This window comes from Nanorana parkeri, unplaced genomic scaffold, assembly GCF_000935625.1.
Source record: "Nanorana parkeri isolate BGI_ZX_2015 unplaced genomic scaffold, ASM93562v1 scaffold1284, whole genome shotgun sequence".
In the NCBI taxonomy this organism is placed as follows: domain Eukaryota; kingdom Metazoa; phylum Chordata; class Amphibia; order Anura; family Dicroglossidae; genus Nanorana; species Nanorana parkeri.
This window is the reverse complement of record NW_017307552.1, coordinates 205,485-223,212: the sequence shown is the minus strand read 5'-3', so window position 1 is coordinate 223,212 and position 17,728 is coordinate 205,485. Positions and strand designations below refer to the sequence as shown.

General features: G+C 48.3%; 2 protein-coding genes across 2 annotated transcripts in view; both read left to right on the top strand.

The window, feature by feature from the left end:
* Positions 1–12,854, top strand: part of EDEM2 (ER degradation enhancing alpha-mannosidase like protein 2) — a 13,072-nt gene extending 218 nt beyond the window's left edge. The window contains exons 2-11 of the mRNA XM_018569077.1: positions 3,308–3,418; positions 3,969–4,008; positions 4,754–4,859; positions 5,373–5,498; positions 7,198–7,409; positions 7,522–7,663; positions 8,572–8,696; positions 9,510–9,654; positions 9,734–9,855; positions 12,385–12,854. Coding sequence (XP_018424579.1) covers positions 3,308–3,418; positions 3,969–4,008; positions 4,754–4,859; positions 5,373–5,498; positions 7,198–7,409; positions 7,522–7,663; positions 8,572–8,696; positions 9,510–9,654; positions 9,734–9,855; positions 12,385–12,843 — 1,588 coding nt within the window. The 3' untranslated portion in view covers positions 12,844–12,854. The remainder of the gene's footprint in view (positions 1–3,307; positions 3,419–3,968; positions 4,009–4,753; positions 4,860–5,372; positions 5,499–7,197; positions 7,410–7,521; positions 7,664–8,571; positions 8,697–9,509; positions 9,655–9,733; positions 9,856–12,384) is intronic.
* A 4,501-nt stretch (positions 12,855–17,355) lies between these two features.
* Positions 17,356–17,728, top strand: part of TRPC4AP (transient receptor potential cation channel subfamily C member 4 associated protein) — a 30,649-nt gene continuing 30,276 nt past the window's right edge. The window contains exon 1 of the mRNA XM_018569078.1: positions 17,356–17,530. Coding sequence (XP_018424580.1) covers positions 17,411–17,530 — 120 coding nt within the window. The 5' untranslated portion in view covers positions 17,356–17,410. The remainder of the gene's footprint in view (positions 17,531–17,728) is intronic.

Below are 17,728 nucleotides of genomic sequence, written 5' to 3'. Positions count from 1 at the left end.
GAAACCCGGGCCCCCTACAGGTAAAGCCCCCCCCCCCGGGCCTCTGTGCCTCTTACACCGGACACATTACACCCTGATCCTCAATCTAAGCCTTTGATATGTAGGGGGGCATAGGGGCAGCCATATGCTGCGGGCACTGGTAGGGCTACCTCTGGGTGCAGTGCAGACACACCTTGTCAAAGCCAAACTTTTTTTATAGGAAGGGTTAATAAGTTTGAGTGATTGTATCTGTTGGGGAGATTTCTCCTCATTTCCTATTCAGAGCAGGACGTTACATCTTCCAAATGCTATAAAATAGAAAATATGCTATAACAAGAGTCGGGACAGGTTCTGTAAGGCTTTGACAGCTAGCTGGGTCCACATTGTGGAGATCCTCTCTACATCCTGTTCAGGCGACAGACGAGAGGAAGTAGGGAAAATGAACGTCATGTCCCTTTGCCTGCGGAAGTGACCCCTGATGGTGCATTTTTGCCATGTGTCCAATAGGGACACAGGCAGAAATTCTAAACATCCAATCCCCACCCTTGGCTGGAGTTGGACTACTGCCTGTAGCCCAGAGCATCTAGGAGAAGAGGAGAGCACTGGAGCCTGCCATAGCAAGGAGTGTGGTAATTCCGGGGTAGGTAACCTCGGCACTCCAGATGTGGTGAAACTACAAAATCCCATCATGCCTCTAGGAGTCATACCTGTGGATGTCAGAGTCTTGCAGTGCCTCATGGGACTTGTAGTTTCAGCATAGCTGATAGGTAATACAGCCTCTTCCTCTCCCCGTAGAGCAGGGGTGGGCAACTCTGGCCCTCCAGGTGTTGTGGAGCTACAAGTCCCATTAAGGCATTGCAAGACTCTCACAGCCACAGGCATGACTCCCAGAGGCAGATACATAATGGGATTTGTAGTTTTACCACTGCTGCCCTAGAGTTAACGAGTCATTAACCTTTGTGGGGGGGGGGGGATTTCATTTTCCATTCCAGAATTGGGATTTAAAGCAGAACTCAGGCCTCGTTCACACCAGAAGCAGTGCGTTCCAGCCTGATTCTGGCCAGAACGCACAGCATCGCATTGCAGCCGCCTCACGTTTTTGCTGGGCAGAAGCGGGCGGTCCATTGAAGTGAATGGCACCGTAGCCACGCCCTCCAGCCGCAATGCGCTTGTCTGCACGGGATCGCAAGGCACATTTTGCCGATCAAAATATTGCATGCAGCATTTGGGAAGATATTTCACAGCTGATAATGGATAGCTCAGCGGTGGAGGGGTGCTGGTGGGAGTTAGAGAGGTCGGTGGTGGAGGTGTCCTGATGGGAGTTAGAGAGGTCGGTGGTGGAGGGGTCCTGGTGGGAGTTAGAGAGGTCGGCGGTGGAGGGGTCCTGGTGGGAGTTAGAGAGGTCGGTGGGGGAGGGGTCCTGGTGGGAGTTAGAGAGGTCGGCGGTGGAGGGGTCCTGGTGGGAGTTAGAGAGGTCGGTGGGGGAGGGGTCCTGGTGGGAGTTAGAGAGGTCGGCGGTGGAGGGGTCCTGGTGGGAGTTAGAGAGGTCGGTGGGGGAGGGGTCCTGGTGGGAGTTAGAGAGGTCGGCGGTGGAGGGGTCCTGGTGGGAGTTAGAGAGGTCGGTGGGGGAGGGGTCCTGGTGGGAGTTAGAGAGGTCGGCGGTGGAGGGGTCCTGGTGGGAGTTAGAGAGGTCGGTGGGGGAGGGGTCCTGGTGGGAGTTAGAGAGGTCGGCGGTGGAGGGGTCCTGGTGGGAGTTAGAGAGGTCGGTGGGGGAGGGGTCCTGGTGGGAGTTAGAGAGGTCGGCGGTGGAGGGGTCCTGGTGGGAGTTAGAGAGGTCGGTGGGGGAGGGGTCCTGGTGGGAGTTAGAGAGGTCGGCGGTGGAGGGGTCCTGGTGGGAGTTAGAGAGGTCGGTGGGGGAGGGGTCCTGGTGGGAGTTAGAGAGGTCGGCGGTGGAGGGGTCCTGGTGGGAGTTAGAGAGGTCGGTGGGGGAGGGGTCCTGGTGGGAGTTAGAGAGGTCGGCGGTGGAGGGGTCCTGGTGGGAGTTAGAGAGGTCGGTGGGGGAGGGGTCCTGGTGGGAGTTAGAGAGGTCGGCGGTGGAGGGGTCCTGGTGGGAGTTAGAGAGGTCGGTGGGGGAGGGGTCCTGGTGGGAGTTAGAGAGGTCGGCGGTGGAGGGGTCCTGGTGGGAGTTAGAGAGGTCGGTGGGGGAGGGGTCCTGGTGGGAGTTAGAGAGGTCGGCGGTGGAGGGGTCCTGGTGGGAGTTAGAGAGGTCGGTGGGGGAGGGGTCCTGGTGGGAGTTAGAGAGGTCGGCGGTGGAGGGGTCCTGGTGGGAGTTAGAGAGGTCGGTGGGGGAGGGGTCCTGGTGGGAGTTAGAGAGGTCGGCGGTGGAGGGGTCCTGGTGGGAGTTAGAGAGGTCGGTGGGGGAGGGGTCCTGGTGGGAGTTAGAGAGGTCGGCGGTGGAGGGGTCCTGGTGGGAGTTAGAGAGGTCGGTGGGGGAGGGGTCCTGGTGGGAGTTAGAGAGGTCGGCGGTGGAGGGGTCCTGGTGGGAGTTAGAGAGGTCGGTGGGGGAGGGGTCCTGGTGGGAGTTAGAGAGGTCGGCGGTGGAGGGGTCCTGGTGGGAGTTAGAGAGGTCGGTGGGGGAGGGGTCCTGGTGGGAGTTAGAGAGGTCGGCGGTGGAGGGGTCCTGGTGGGAGTTAGAGAGGTCGGTGGGGGAGGGGTCCTGGTGGGAGTTAGAGAGGTCGGCGGTGGAGGGGTCCTGGTGGGAGTTAGAGAGGTCGGTGGGGGAGGGGTCCTGGTGGGAGTTAGAGAGGTCGGCGGTGGAGGGGTCCTGGTGGGAGTTAGAGAGGTCGGTGGGGGAGGGGTCCTGGTGGGAGTTAGAGAGGTCGGCGGTGGAGGGGTCCTGGTGGGAGTTAGAGAGGTCGGTGGGGGAGGGGTCCTGGTGGGAGTTAGAGAGGTCGGCGGTGGAGGGGTCCTGGTGGGAGTTAGAGAGGTCGGTGGGGGAGGGGTCCTGGTGGGAGTTAGAGAGGTCGGCGGTGGAGGGGTCCTGGTGGGAGTTAGAGAGGTCGGTGGGGGAGGGGTCCTGGTGGGAGTTAGAGAGGTCGGCGGTGGAGGGGTCCTGGTGGGAGTTAGAGAGGTCGGTGGGGGAGGGGTCCTGGTGGGAGTTAGAGAGGTCGGCGGTGGAGGGGTCCTGGTGGGAGTTAGAGAGGTCGGTGGGGGAGGGGTCCTGGTGGGAGTTAGAGAGGTCGGCGGTGGAGGGCTACTGGTGGGAATTAGAGAAGCTTTAGGCAGTGCTGTTACTATTACTTTCTAAGCAGGTCTTGTTCTTTTCCAGGGATCGGGTGAAGGCCATGTTTTATCACGCTTACAACAATTACCTGGACAATGCATTTCCATATGATGAGCTGAGACCACTGACATGTGATGGCCAGGACACCTGGGGCAGGTGAGTGGTTTTTCTGCGGTTATCACAGCGGTACAGCTTATTTTCTACATTCAAATGCCATTTAGTTTGCTAAACAGAATCGGGAACAATGTCCATGTCTTAGTTTTTACATTTTGCTCATTCCTTTTTACATCTCAGTCTTGCTGATCTCCTCCATGACAGGTGTCCTTTAAAGCTGAACTCTGGGCAGAAATATGTCCTTTTTTTTTGTGTGTGATTTTCTTGGCTTGATTTCTTCTGCTTTTCATGTTTAGTTTTATTAGTAGCTGGGGGGGGGGAATTACATCCCCGCTCACACAGAATAGAACTACAGTGCCGGGGTGACAGCGGGCATATCGGCCACCGGTCTTAAGTCTCAGATTCCTATTCTGCAGGTATATCATAGAGTAACTAGATTTGGGACCTTTTTAGGTGTTTGGGATTTGGGAGCCTTGAGATGTTGTTTAAAACTTGTCAATTTTATAATATGATATTGCAGTAAGGAGAAATATGTCTGTATGTTTTTGGCCAAGCATGCTATTGGCATTCACTGTATTCTGTTTTATTGCAGCTTTTCCTTGACTTTAATTGATGCTCTGGACACACTGCTGGTGGGTATTGTCGTTTGACCAGAGGACCCTTCATAGACCTTACACCTTACTTATATTATTGCCCCAAGCAACATTCATAAAGCTTTTATGGAAAACAAAATTGTGTGTGTGTGTGTGTGTGTGTGTGTGTGTGTGTGTGTGTGTGTGTGTGTGTGTTGCCTGATGGCATTTAGTGATTTCAACAGCTGATTTTTTATAAAAAAACAAAAAAACTGTCCTCTTTAATTACACTGTCATAACATAACCTAATGTTCTCATGTATGTTAACATACACTGTAAACAACCTGCTTCCCTATTTATAATGGTCTGGCCCTCTAGCAACTTCAGCGCAAAATTATAGCTAATTTGCCTACAAACGTCAGGTGGTCATAATAATCTGGCCACTCGGTGTATGTTAACATACATGATAACATAAGGCTAGGTTATGTCTTGCTGATGGGTGCAAAGCAAAACTAATGCAAGGGCTCAGATACTTACCTTGCTTGCAGAAGATGCTACTCCAGGCTCCCTCCAGTGCAGCTCATATAACCACTAGCCCAGGCAATCACTCATGTCATGATGTTGGTGACATCACTGACCTTTTATGGCCATTTTGCCAATGACATTGACCTTGTATGTGGCTATATGTCAATGGTGTAAAAAGTTCTTGTTGCACTCCTTTGAAATACTTAAACTTGCAGAGCATTCACTTCCTGCTTTGAAAGGACTATTATATTGATCGATAATCTGCTTTTGGAATTCACAGATCATTGGCAATATCTCAGAATTCCACCGAGTGGTACATGTTCTCCAGGACACAGTGGATTTCGACATTGACGTCAATGCTTCTGTGTTTGAGACCAACATCCGAGGTTCTCATTGGAAACTCATCATTTGCCCCTCGCTTGATGTATACATGTATTTAAAGGATCAGTCCGAAAAAATGTGATAGTTTAGAATTGGGTGGAGCTTGGTGAGATGAATCAGCCTGTGGCTTCTTATGTCTTGGGTCCTCCAACGATGAGATCTCCCTGCCAAAATTCCTGACTTTGTTCCTGTCTATCTGGAACAGGGATTACACCATTAGTCAGATCAATGACCATGGGATACCTGTGCCTTTCCTTATTAAATAAGCCTGTAAATGTTCTAATCAAGAGGTTTTCTAAAAAAAAAAGTAAAGAGACCCCAAAAGAAACTTTATTGATGTCATAATGCACAGACAATGTACAGGGTACAAGAGAGCTACCAATCAGAGCAATACATTTTTTTTACAGAAAATAACATTCATTATAAAGCCCAATGGAAACACATTCTTTCTTATAGTTTATTATGTTGCAGCTTTTGTTGGTCAGATAATCTGAGCTGTAATCTTGTTTTTCTTTCAGTGGTGGGAGGTCTTCTGTCTGCTCACCTCCTCTCCAAGAGAGCCGGCCTCGAGTTGGAGCCCGGCTGGCCGTGTTCTGGTCCTTTGCTACGTATGGCTGAAGATGCAGCCCGGAAACTTTTGCCAGGTAAACAGAATTTCAGTTCACCTTTTCGGTTGGTTGGATTAGTTGTACACACTAACTAAATGACATTTACTTTGCTCTGTAAAGTGTGTATTAACAATACACAATTGCCTTTTTTTTTTTAAAAGTACTTTTGTTTTCACTTTATTTTAATAATTTGTTGCATCTCAGTGCAGCTGATCTGCTGCAGCCTCTTTCCGGCTACATGCACTCTATCTATGGCTGCATTGCATTTAATTTCTCAGGTACTGAGACATGTTCCCGGTCCGCAGCTGCAGAGATCGGGAAATGTCTCCGTGCCTGTGATTGGCGCTGCCAGCTACCTGGCGGGCTCGGCACGTGGCGCTGCGAACACGCCCGAGCCCATCACTAATGGTGACGACAGTGGACCATGCCTGTATAAAGTTCTGAAACAGCCACATGTAGTCTCCATCAGAAACACAGTTGGGAGCCAGTGACAGACTGCTGTCCCCCCCCCCATATAACAGGAAGTGCCTGAACAAGGACATTTATGGCAGGATTGTTGTTTTCCTGAATACAGCAGATCTAAAAAGATTAGAAATGACTTTAGACACTACATTAACATATTACAGATTATATGAGATTCTAGTGATTAGGTTTACATATACTTTAAACTTGAGTGTCTCATAGGGAATGTTGTAAGTGTAGGAGGAACGGCAGATGCTTCTGGTAATATATGAAAGAAGGTATATTTAGCATCCCGCTAGATACGCTTGGTCCTTGATCATATACAGTCCAGTGGTGTGCTAGCCTTCAGTGCACATCTTGCTGCTACTCGCATCTTATTGCCGCGCCATGCTTCACATAGTAATGAATATAGAGACTTCCTGTCTATGGACAGCTTTATTAGGCAGTAGAAGGAAAGTAGAATTGGCCACAAAGTTCTCAAAGTAGGAGGAGTGGAGTAAGAATGTATCCATCTAATTTGTCTGCTTTACCACAAAGCTAAGAGGCTGAATTTACTAATCTATAAAACAAGTATTATTTTCTGTGATGGTCATCACTAGGGTTGAGCTCAGGTTCAGACTGAACCTTGTCTGAATGTGAGCTTTTTCTGAACGCATAAGTGCCTCGGGCCACCCACCCAAGTAGCTGTAGAGAGGGGCATTCCCCACCCTGCAGCTGTACATCTTACCATCTTGTCTTGAATTGTATTGTAACTGTAATGTCTTCCTTATATTGTAAAGTGCTGCACAAACTGTTGGCGCTATATAAATCCTGTATAATAATAATAATAATAAACAAAGGGGCAGGATGCCTGTGCTGATGTAATTGACCTTATATGGCCACATAGCCAGATTAGATCAATGTCCTTGACCAAATATAGCCATATAAGGTCAATGATGTCACTGCATCCTGTCCCTTTGCTCATGTGCAGCTGCAGGCAGGGAATTCCCTAGCCATAGCTGATTGGGTGGCAGGGGAAGGAGTTTCCTTCCATGTTTGGAGGTGCTCATGTTCTGTCCCAACCTGAGCTCATCCCTAGTCATCACGTCCAGATATGTGACTGTTCTATTCAGGGCTCGTTAAAAAATTATGCAGTCCTAATGGATAATAACAATCATTATAGTGTAATGAGTTTAGGCCTAAATTGTGCTAAAAAATCTGTTTCATCCTTTTATGGTTTATGTGTACATAGATACAATATACAATATACAACCGTGTGATTGATGTTTTGCAGCTTTTGACACACAAACTGGCATGCCTTATGGCACGGTGAACCTCCTAAATGGCGTGAACCCTATGGAGACTCCTGTGACCTGTACAGCGGGTGTCGGTACTTACATCATTGAGTTTGCCACACTGAGCCGTCTGACCGGAGATCTGGTGTTTGAAAGGGTGGCCAGGCGAGCTCTCAAAGGATTGTGGGAAAGCCGCTCTGAAATAGGACTGGTAGGGGGATGTTAGCAGACTGATCCGGTCACTTGCCCAATGTACAGTATACTTTTATCTTTAGTAACTTGGTTTAACCTTTCAGCACTGTTTTATATTATTCACCTGACAGGTAGGGAACCATATAGATGTCATGACCTCAAAGTGGGTAGCCCAAGATGCCGGGATAGGAGCAGGTGTGGATTCATACTTTGAATACCTTGTTAAAGGAGCCATCCTTCTGCAAGATGAAGAAATGATGTCCATGTTTATGGGTAAGTACTAATGCTTGTTAACGCATGGAAAAAATGCACGTAACGCAATGCACCCCAGTAGAAAAGTGTAAACCTGGATATAAGGTGTAACGGCACACTGCAGTTATAAAGAACTCCAGGAATTTTAAAAACGTACCCTTGCAGTGCGGCTACCCCTGCACTGGAATGGGTAAGTGCTTGTTTTTGTCTAGGGGAGTAAAATAAAACAAATATACTCTTCTGATCCTCGATCCCGCCTGGCTGTTAAACAGGCTTCCACAGCCTCTCCTCCCCTGGGCTCCGGTGGTCTAAGGCTCGTTGACGTCATCACGCCTAATGCAGTCCATTGACTTGCGTTAGACCTGGGGACGTTGAGGGATATTCCATAACCGGAGTGGAAGGGGGAGAGGAGAGTGCTTACTGAGGATCAGGTGAGTATATGTGCTTTATTTGACTCCCCTAGACTAGCCCCACTGCAAGGGTAAGTTCTTTAAATTCTTGTATATCACTGCAGTAGAATCTGTGGGTTAATTTAAACCCCATGAAGACATCTCCTTCCCTGTTTGTGATGATCATATAAGTCAGTATTTAGCACAACCAGTGTGTGGTTTGCTGCATTGCTTCTCAACCTCTGCACTGATCGTATCCTTCCTGCAAGACCATTTATTCTAAAAGCATTCACCAGTCTATAAGAAAGTGTCTTGCATAATTGTGTCCGCTGTCCCTAACCTATATGGGCTTTTATCAGCTTTCTGTGCTGCCCACATCAGATTTGGCCATTGTTGTGAATGGCAGACTGCAGCACCCCACCACTCAGAATGGAAAATCTTGGGCAGTCCCACTTAAGTACTTATAGGCAGTTTAAGAATAATTCTTAATGGTAGTAAGTTGTCCTTTTTATATATTTAAAAACCGTGTTTGATTTTTAGAATACAATAAGGCCATCCAGAACTACACCAAGTATGACGACTGGTACGTGTGGGTGCAGATGTACAAGGGCACAGTTTCTATGCCGATATTTCAGTCCCTGGAGGCATTTTGGCCAGGATTACAGGTAATACATTGACCCTCATATTGGGCACACTTTCCCAACTGATACTTTTCTTTGCCTTGCTGCACTCCTTACCAAAAAGTCCAATGTAATGGGGTGGGTGCTCACAGTGACTGCAGATGGCGCTGCAAATATCAGCAAAATTTAGAAATGTCACCAGCACACCAGGAAGTTGATGGCAAGAAAGTTTCCCTCCCACGTACCGTTTTAGAGTGGGTGAATAGTGTTATCTATGACTCAAAACAAGTACAGGGGAACAGTATCCAAATTGTATAGAAAATCTGGGCTGGTTGGATGCATACCCCTGGTCTGATTACTCGAGACCTGTTTCCCATGACATTGGAGGCGAGTGATTGGTTTTGCTGACCCATTTTGGCCCATAGCACTTAAACAAATATTCAGAGATAAGTACAACTAAACTTCATGTGATGGAAAGAATGTATACAATGGCCTCACATGGTCAGAATGGTATGCCATTCGTATATCGGTAACTATAAGAGATCTGATAACATACTATGTGTTTGTCTCTATATATGCCTCATAGGGTTGCTACTCCCTAGATTAAATATTGTACTGCTGAGCTGTATTTGTATTGCTCATGTTCAGTTGTGGTGGGACAGGGTGGATGTGCATGAGGCAATTATTTTGTTATTTATAGGTATATTAAACAGAATTTAAGGCTGAAAAGATGAGGTCTATGCTGAGGTTTTTCCCATTCTCTTCCTCTCACACATGATGTCTGGTGTGTCCATGTTTCCCTCTAGGACATAAACCACCGGTGTGGATTTTTAGATAACTGTTCACTTTGCTCCCCAGAGTCTGATAGGAGATATTGGAAATGCTATGAAGACCTTCCACAACTATTACACTGTATGGAAACAGTTTGGTGGCTTACCCGAATTCTACAACATTCCTCAAGGATTTACAGTGGACAAGAGGGAAGGCTACCCTCTCCGGCCAGGTATCCCTCGGTGTAATATTAATGTCGTTCATGTAGAAAGGTGTCATACTAAGCTAAAGTGCTTGTGTGTGTTTTGCAGAGTTAATCGAGAGCGCAATGTATCTGTACAGAGCTACCAAGGATCCCGTACTTCTAGAGCTGGGCAGGGATGCTGTAGAATCCATTGAGAAGATAAGCAAAGTTGACTGTGGATATGCTACTGTAAGTTGCCCTACAATGCTACGTGCAGTTTCTCTGTATAAAGAAGAGTTATTTCACTCATAAACGTACATAGGCTCCTAAAGGTGTAATACCCAATGCAGGGATTTACTAAAACTGGAGCAGACATAATCTGGAGCAACTGTGCATAGTTACCAATCAGCTTCTCTCTTCAGCTTGTTCTATGTTTAGCTTGAAAAGCTAAAAGCTGATTGGTTGCCATGCACATGTGCTCCGGATTTTGTCTGCTCCAGTTTTAGTAAAATCTCTTCCATGTGCATCTGCATGCAGTTTACTCTACCTGTGGCATTTGCAGCAGGAAAGGTGAGTATGTAGCGGGGCTGCCCCCTCACTGCAAAGGTTTTACTGCTCGCTGAGGTCTCGGGTACATAGGTAAAGCAGTTTTACTTGCCTGATCCCTGTTCCCCTGGTAGTTGGTTCTCTCCTTGTCTCCACTATGCTCTGGCTTGTGGACTGTCCTTTGGTGTCCTCATGTACAATGCAGAGCTGCATTGTGTGTGACGACGTCAGCGGGCCTCTGACCTAGCATAAGAGGGAAGAGGCTGCGGGCAGGGGTCTTGGAGCCTGGAGGAAGTCTGCAGAAGAATGATTAGCTAAGTAAAAGTCCTTTACCCAGGTACCCTAGACCCAAACCAACAGTTCACCAGTGCAGTGCAGGGGCAGCCCCCTTGCAAGGGAAATTTTTATTTTATCCCCCCCCCAGAGATGGGCTTTAAATAACCACTCTAGTAAAATATTTTATTCTGCTAACTAGGGATGCACCGATACTAGTATCGGTGCCGATACTGAGTATTTGGGCGAGTACTCGTACTTGCCCAAATGCTCTGATACCTTTCCCGATACTGGAACTTCCGGTCAGAGGGAGATTTCCTCTGACCGGCAGTGCCGTGAGGGAACATGGAGTCGGGAAGTTGGCTCCATGCTGTTTGGCCGGCTCAATGCTGATTTGGCAGGGAAGCTGCTAAGGATCTATGTGAGGGGAATGAGGTGCCTGCAGGGTGGGGGTCGTGTCATCATTTCCTCAGGTCTGTTTGGCTGGCCTTGATGCCGATTGGCCTGGAAGCTGGCTTCCCGGCCAATCAGCATCCAGCCGGCCAAAAAGAATGGAGTTAGCTTCCCGGGCAATCAAGAAGCCTGGCTTCCTGATAGCCCGGGAAGGCGGCTCTATGCTACCGGAAGTACCGGTATTGGCGAGTACTGAAATATAAATATCGCTACTTGTACTCGATACAGAAAAACCGCTATCGGTGCATCCTCACTTATAACTATATGTGGTTGAGAAATGAATTTTCATTTTTTTTTCATGTATTTTTATATTTCCTCCACATTTACATACAGGCCAAGCTGTCCAGCAAAAGGTTCATGTAAAGGGGTTGGGCCAAACCAAATAACACTTGCAGGGATGCCTGAAATGGTCACCCCCCTTCTTTTTCTTTTTTTTTTTTGTATAAATCGTTTTTCCAAAAGTACAAAATTGATGAAGGTTTTAACTGGAGTTAAGCTTTCATTTGTTTGCCCCTTAAAGTCCATGTAACGCTCACCACACACTTTCAAATTTGATTGTACAATCTCCTTTAGATCTACCAACAACTATGCAACGCAAAAGCCCACATGATTGGATACAGATTGATAGGAGAGATTAGGTAGGTCCTGTTATTACAAAGTTTTGGTAAATCTAAAGTTGATTTGTAGGGTTAGATTGTAACGTGTTCCATGTAATGGTCAGCAAGTTACAGTCTGACTATACAATCAACCTTAGACCTACCTAAACCTGACATAACTGCCGTATGTAATATACGGACCTACTTAAAATATACAATCAATCTGTATCCAATCAGGCAGGATATCAGGCACTGCATAGTTGCTGGTGGATGTAAAGGAGAGTGTACAGTCAGAATGTATTGTGTGTGTGTGGTGAGCTTTATGCAACAGGGTAGCAATGCTGCTGCATGATTTTAATGCAGAAGGAACAGCGTTGTCATCCCGTTGAAGGAAGCAGAAAATCAACGTATCTACTGGCAGGATCAACAGGTAATAAGATTATATTTCTGTGGGGGGTGGGCTCAAAATAAACAAAAACCTTTGTGTTAGCACTAGTGACAGACTGCATCATATAGATTAGGGATTGGGGACCGCGACAGTCCAGCTCTCGTAGAAACATGAAGTCCCATGAGACACTGCAAGACTCGGACAGCCACAGGTATGACTTCCAGAGGCAAAGGCATGTTGGGATTTGTAGTTCCAACACAGCTGGAGTGAGGAGATTGCCTACCCATGTTGTAGATCAGGGCTAGCCAAACTGTGGCCCTCCAGCTGTGATGAAATTGCAAGTCCTATTGGGCATTGCAAGAAACTGACAGCCACAGGCATGGCCTAGTGAGGCAGATGCATGATGGTATTTGTAGTTTCCCCACAGCTGGAGAGGCCGCAGTTTGGCTACCCCTGCTGTAGATCATGTTTTATTTCACCCGTGATTCCACTTTAAGAGTGCACAATTTCATTTTCTTGTAGGTTAAAGATGTCCGAGATCACAAGTTGGACAACCGCATGGAGTCTTTCTTCCTAGCAGAGACCATCAAATACCTCTACCTTCTGTTTGATCCAGATAACTTTATTCACAATGATGGTTCGGAATTTGACCTTGTGGTGACTCCCTATGGGGAATGTGTGCTGGGGGCCGGAGGCTACGTGTTTAATACAGAAGCTCACCCCCTAGACCCAGCAGCACTGCACTGCTGTAAGAGGGACAATGCAGAGAAGTGGGAGATGGAAGACCTGGTGAAGGAATTCTTCTCCGGGACGAGGAGGACTCAAAAGACCAGAAAAGCCGCCAAGGATCAGAATTATCAGGACGTATATTCTAGCGGCTCGCTAAACAGGACGAAAAGCAAACGCACATCGCTCCTCCGCTGCCCCAGCCAACCGTTCACCTCTAAACTTTCAGTCTTAGGTCAAGTGTTTCTAGATTAATTCTGGGGAGATACAACAATGTGTGGTAATATCTCCCATGTGTACAGAAAGATGTTTTTTTTTACATCAGTGGGGATTTATTTTTTTACAATAAAATATTGAAGGAGACCAGTTCAGAGAAATATTGTCAATGCAATGGCTGAAAATACTAATTCCCTGGCTGCCTTAAAGGGATATTGAAGTCAAAAGGGTATTAAGCGACTTTAAATGAAATCCCTTACTATGGATGCAGCTCCTTGATGTTTGTAGAATCAGCTGGTCCCCCTAATCACTGGTCCTGACATCCTGTTTTAGGGGGGCTCCTTTCCCTTGCAGAGTCATGGAGTCACCCTTGTGTGTGCTAGGAAGCTATGTGTGCCTCTGCAAACACACAGGCACAGCAAGGCAATCCACTCCTCCCTTCTTCAAGCTAGTAAATGAACAGCTGCTGCAGACTGCTCTGTCCCTTGTGATCTTGTACTGGATAGGGATTTAGGGAAGCTGAGCTCAGAGAGTTGGAACTGTTCAGAAACATGATGACTACAAGTACTTGGGAAAAAAATATAAAAAGTACTTTGCTGGGCAATGTTCTATTGTTTGATCTGGATTCATTATTGAAAAAAAAAAGTTTGAGAGTTTAAAAGAGAAGTATGGAGGTAACCTTTTTCTTCCATAGTTCTTTTTAGGATCACGGGAGGACATATACTAACCTCCTCCTGTGACCTAAAGTCAGTATTTCACGAGCTACAGCTCGTTATATACAGAGACTGCCGCAGTCGGGATCCACCCAGCTGCGTGAGTGACAGCTGGTTTTGCCTACCTAGAGGCAGAGCCAGCTGTACCCCTGGTCAGCGCTGGAGGATCAGAGCGGGGAGTGGTGACTGACAGTCATCGCTTTCTGCAGTTAGATGATTGGAAAGTGAGCGATTTCGGCTCTACAAGTTTAAACAGAGTCCCGGCGGCAAAAGTCACCGGGAGTCCGTTTAAACAGCCCCTATGCTGGCGACGTACACTGTACGTCGTCAGTCACGAAGGGGTTAATACTCTATTAAGGTTTAAATTAGACTCTGGGATAAACAGATATTGTCTAAACACAAGAGTCATGTGTATTCTTACTGGAATCTTGGTCGAGCTTTGTGTATTTCTTCCAGATCTGTGCAGTAATCTATGGTAAAAGTTTGCCTCTGTGCAGGAGCTTCCTGTAATAAAGACCGGTCATTGGTGCTGTTTCTCCTTGTGCGGGGTGACTGGTCGCGTATCTGCCCCCCATTATTGCAGGCAGTGTGTAAGGCCTGCTGGGTCCCTCCCACAGCTCTGCTTATATTATGTGCAACTCCGTGATGTCACTTCTACTTATTATGTGGTAATAACTGAGTTTGCAAAAGCATCTGATGCCACAAAGTGGATTCATTTCATTTGCAGCTATTCAGCTTTAGAGCCAGTCACTAAAGTTTTATAGCTGATTGGCTGCAGTCATTGTTCAGCTAACTTTTTTTTTCTGCCCAGCTCCTTCTTTTTTCTACCTACGTTTGTCTACCCAGATGGTGTTAGCAGGGCCATGCATGGATACAATTTCAGACCGTAAACAGGAATCAACCATAATTCAAGTTGTGCATGGCCAGCTTACTAGAGCCACGTCGGGCTGCGATTTGGGGGGGTGGAGGTTAGGAAGATAAAGCGCTAACCTGGACACCACAAAGGCTTCTTGAATAAGGCTTGATGATATACTTTTTTTTTTTGTATCAAATAATTATTTGGTAAGGCCTCGTTCACACCAGACACAGTGCGTTCCGGCCCGATTCTGGTCAGAACGCACTGCATCGCATTGTGGCCGACTCACTATATTGTGGGGCAGGCGTGACGGTCCATTAAAGTGAATGGCAGCGTGGGTAACGCCGTCCGGCGTTACCCGGGAATGCAAGGCACATTAATGCCTGTGGTTCGGTCCAAATGCTGCAAGCACTATTTTGTTCGGACCGGACCGCAGGCATTCCCATGTGGCCGAAGGCCGTGGCTACGGTGCCATTCACTTCAATGGACCACCAGGCCCCCTCCTGCCCCACAACATAGTGAGACGGCGGCAATGTGATGCAGTGCATCCGGGCCAGAATCGGGCCGCAACATACTGTGTCTGGTGTGAACAAGGCCTATGGGCACCTTTTGTAATGGTTTCTCTGTCGGCCATCATTTACTTCTAAACTACTAACAAAAACTGCTGTAGACTAAAATGGATTCAATATAAGCTTATCAGCGAACACTGACCCTCCAAGACACCCTCTATTGTGTTCAGGAGCCAACTAGGATCCATTTCAGCAGGAATCGTCCAAAATGGTTGCTAATGAAGGCTATGTATGGGGATTGGCACTGGCAGAATCATGACAGGATGGCTTGTGGACAAGAACGTTAGGCTGCAGATGTAACCAGCCAGTCACAGTGTGGCACCACTGCATCAGCTATGTAGGTAAAGCCCAAAGGAAGTGTCCTCTACCAAAGAGCCCTAGTGTACCAGGGTCAATCCGAGATTCAGAAGCCTCAATTACCAAACGCTGAGATGAAGCAAACTTCCCCGACAGAACACTAGTGACTAACAAAGCTGAAAGCAGGGAAATGCTTGGACAATAGATGATGTGTAAAGCCTTGTTGAACCCTAGCTATGTACTCAGCGCTGGGTTTACTCTCTCTGCTGCGCCAATGCCAGGTTCCTCAATGCACCCCCCTGTATGCAGGCTGCATACAAGTGATCTCTGTTACATCCCCGAGATCACCTGTACAAAAGAAGCGGCAGATTCCCCGCTGTACATATAGCCCTGCTTGGCCAAAGTAGGGCTAAATATAGAAAACAAATACCTGCCCAGCGCCCGGAACTGCATGTCCTGGGTGTCGGGAGATAGGAATTCCACACCCCTGCTGCCCCTCTACTCCCTGCTGCCCCGAGGCTGGGCCTCGGTTGGCCTTGTGGGAAATCCGGCCCTGCATGTATTACTTTAATACATCCAGACTGTGTACACAGTAATACATATCCGGTCTTTCTCTTTTTTTATATAAAAGCTTAGCTCAGCCGAAAGCCATTCACACAGCATTACTGGCACTAGATGGAGCCAAGGAAATTCCTAAGCTTCTCTAGCTCCATCTAGCGACGGCAAAGATGTGGGAACAGCTTTTGTCCTGTACTGGGCCTGAACCCCGTCAGGTCAATAGGCATGTTGGTACTAGGGTTGCCACCTGTCCAGGATTCAACCGGACAGTTCGGGTTTTGAATTAGGGTCGCCACCTGTCCAGGATTCACCCGGACAGTCCGGGTTTTGAATGCTGTGTCCGGGTTTCATGGCAGCAGAAACCCAGACACAAGATGTCAGGCAGACAGGGGCACCCAAAATAAAGATAGGGGCTACTGGCCCCCCACTGAAAAAAGTCTCAACTGTGATATTTACATATGAATGGGTGGTGCTATGTACATATGAAAAAGCCACGACTCATTCTCCCCCAAAAAATTCCGTGCGTCGTTAGAGTGTTCGGGTTTCGCTGAAAGAGAGGGTGGCAACCCTATTTTGAATGCTGTGTCCGGGTTTTATGGCAGCGGAAACCCAGACACAAGATGTCAGGCAGACAGAGGCAACCAAGATTAAGATAGGGGCTACTGGTCCCCCCACTGAAAATAGCCTCAACTGTGATATGTACACATGAATGGGTGGCGCTATTTACATATGAATAAGCCGCGACTCATTCTCCCCCAAAAAATGTCCGTGCATCGCTTGAGTGTTCGTGTTTCGCTTAAAGAAAAGATGGCAACCCTAGTTGGCACCCGGTAGGGAGGCTGTACAGGGCCCCATGATGTATTATGGGGTGAGGGATGAAACAGCCCCTGCACGCGGGAGTGATCGCTGTAGTGCCAGGCTTTCCATGATTGGTCAGGACAGAGCCTGGGAGAGAATCTGCGACTCCCTATTGGCTCTTCTGCCCGCCTATTAAGGTGGGTGGGCGGGCAATGTCAGTTTGACAATTGTGCCCTGTGATGGGCCACTGCGGGTGTGTGAGCACAGAAGAGGGACGCTGCTTCCGGCTTAAACCTCGGTTCCTTCTCCAGCCATGCATGGCACCCAGCCCAGGACATGGCATGTCACTACACCTGGGAGTGCACAGGCAGCAATGCCCCATGCAATATACTAGTGCAGGCATACAGGCATTGTAACAGGCTGCAGTGTGTGTAGCGCTGACATATAAAGTAGAGGAGTGAGCTGCTCAGCTGCAGAGTTTATAAAAGTCCTCCGAGCGCTGACTGCCATCAATAGTGGCAGAGGCGCAAAGTGTAGGCAGGAAAGAGGAGAGGAGGCCATGATTTTCAGTGGCCCGGCCCTGGGCATAACTACCCCCCATACACCCACCAGCACAGCACTACCCCACCCAGAATGCACCGCGCGCTATTTCCGCCACTGGCGCTTGGCCCCGCGTCCTCTGTGTACCCATAGTCACTTCCGGGACTCTATTTCCCGGCATGCCCCGCTGCCCGTCCCGTTGATCGTCTTGCTGGGCCGCCTGGGGGCGCTGTGTCCGCTGGGCTGTCGCTGTTTGTTGGGTGGCGGACGGATCTATGGCCACTGCGGGGGCTGCGTTACCTCGGCTGGGCCCGGCACACCGCCGGGGGGAGAACATAGTGAGCCGCCTCCGGAGAGCTCAGACCACCGGCTGCGGCCTGACCAGGGGAACCCAGGTGAGAGAGAGGCCCGACTTCCTGGGTGTGCGTGGAGGGGGGAGGCCTTGTTGGTAGTTCACTGTATAGAGAGCTGTGTGTGGGGGCATTCACAGGGTATGTCACCTCCTTATACCGTGTGTCTGTATATATACTAGGCCCACACCGGGTATGTCACCTCCCTATACTGTGTGTTTTGTATATTTATATACTGGGCCC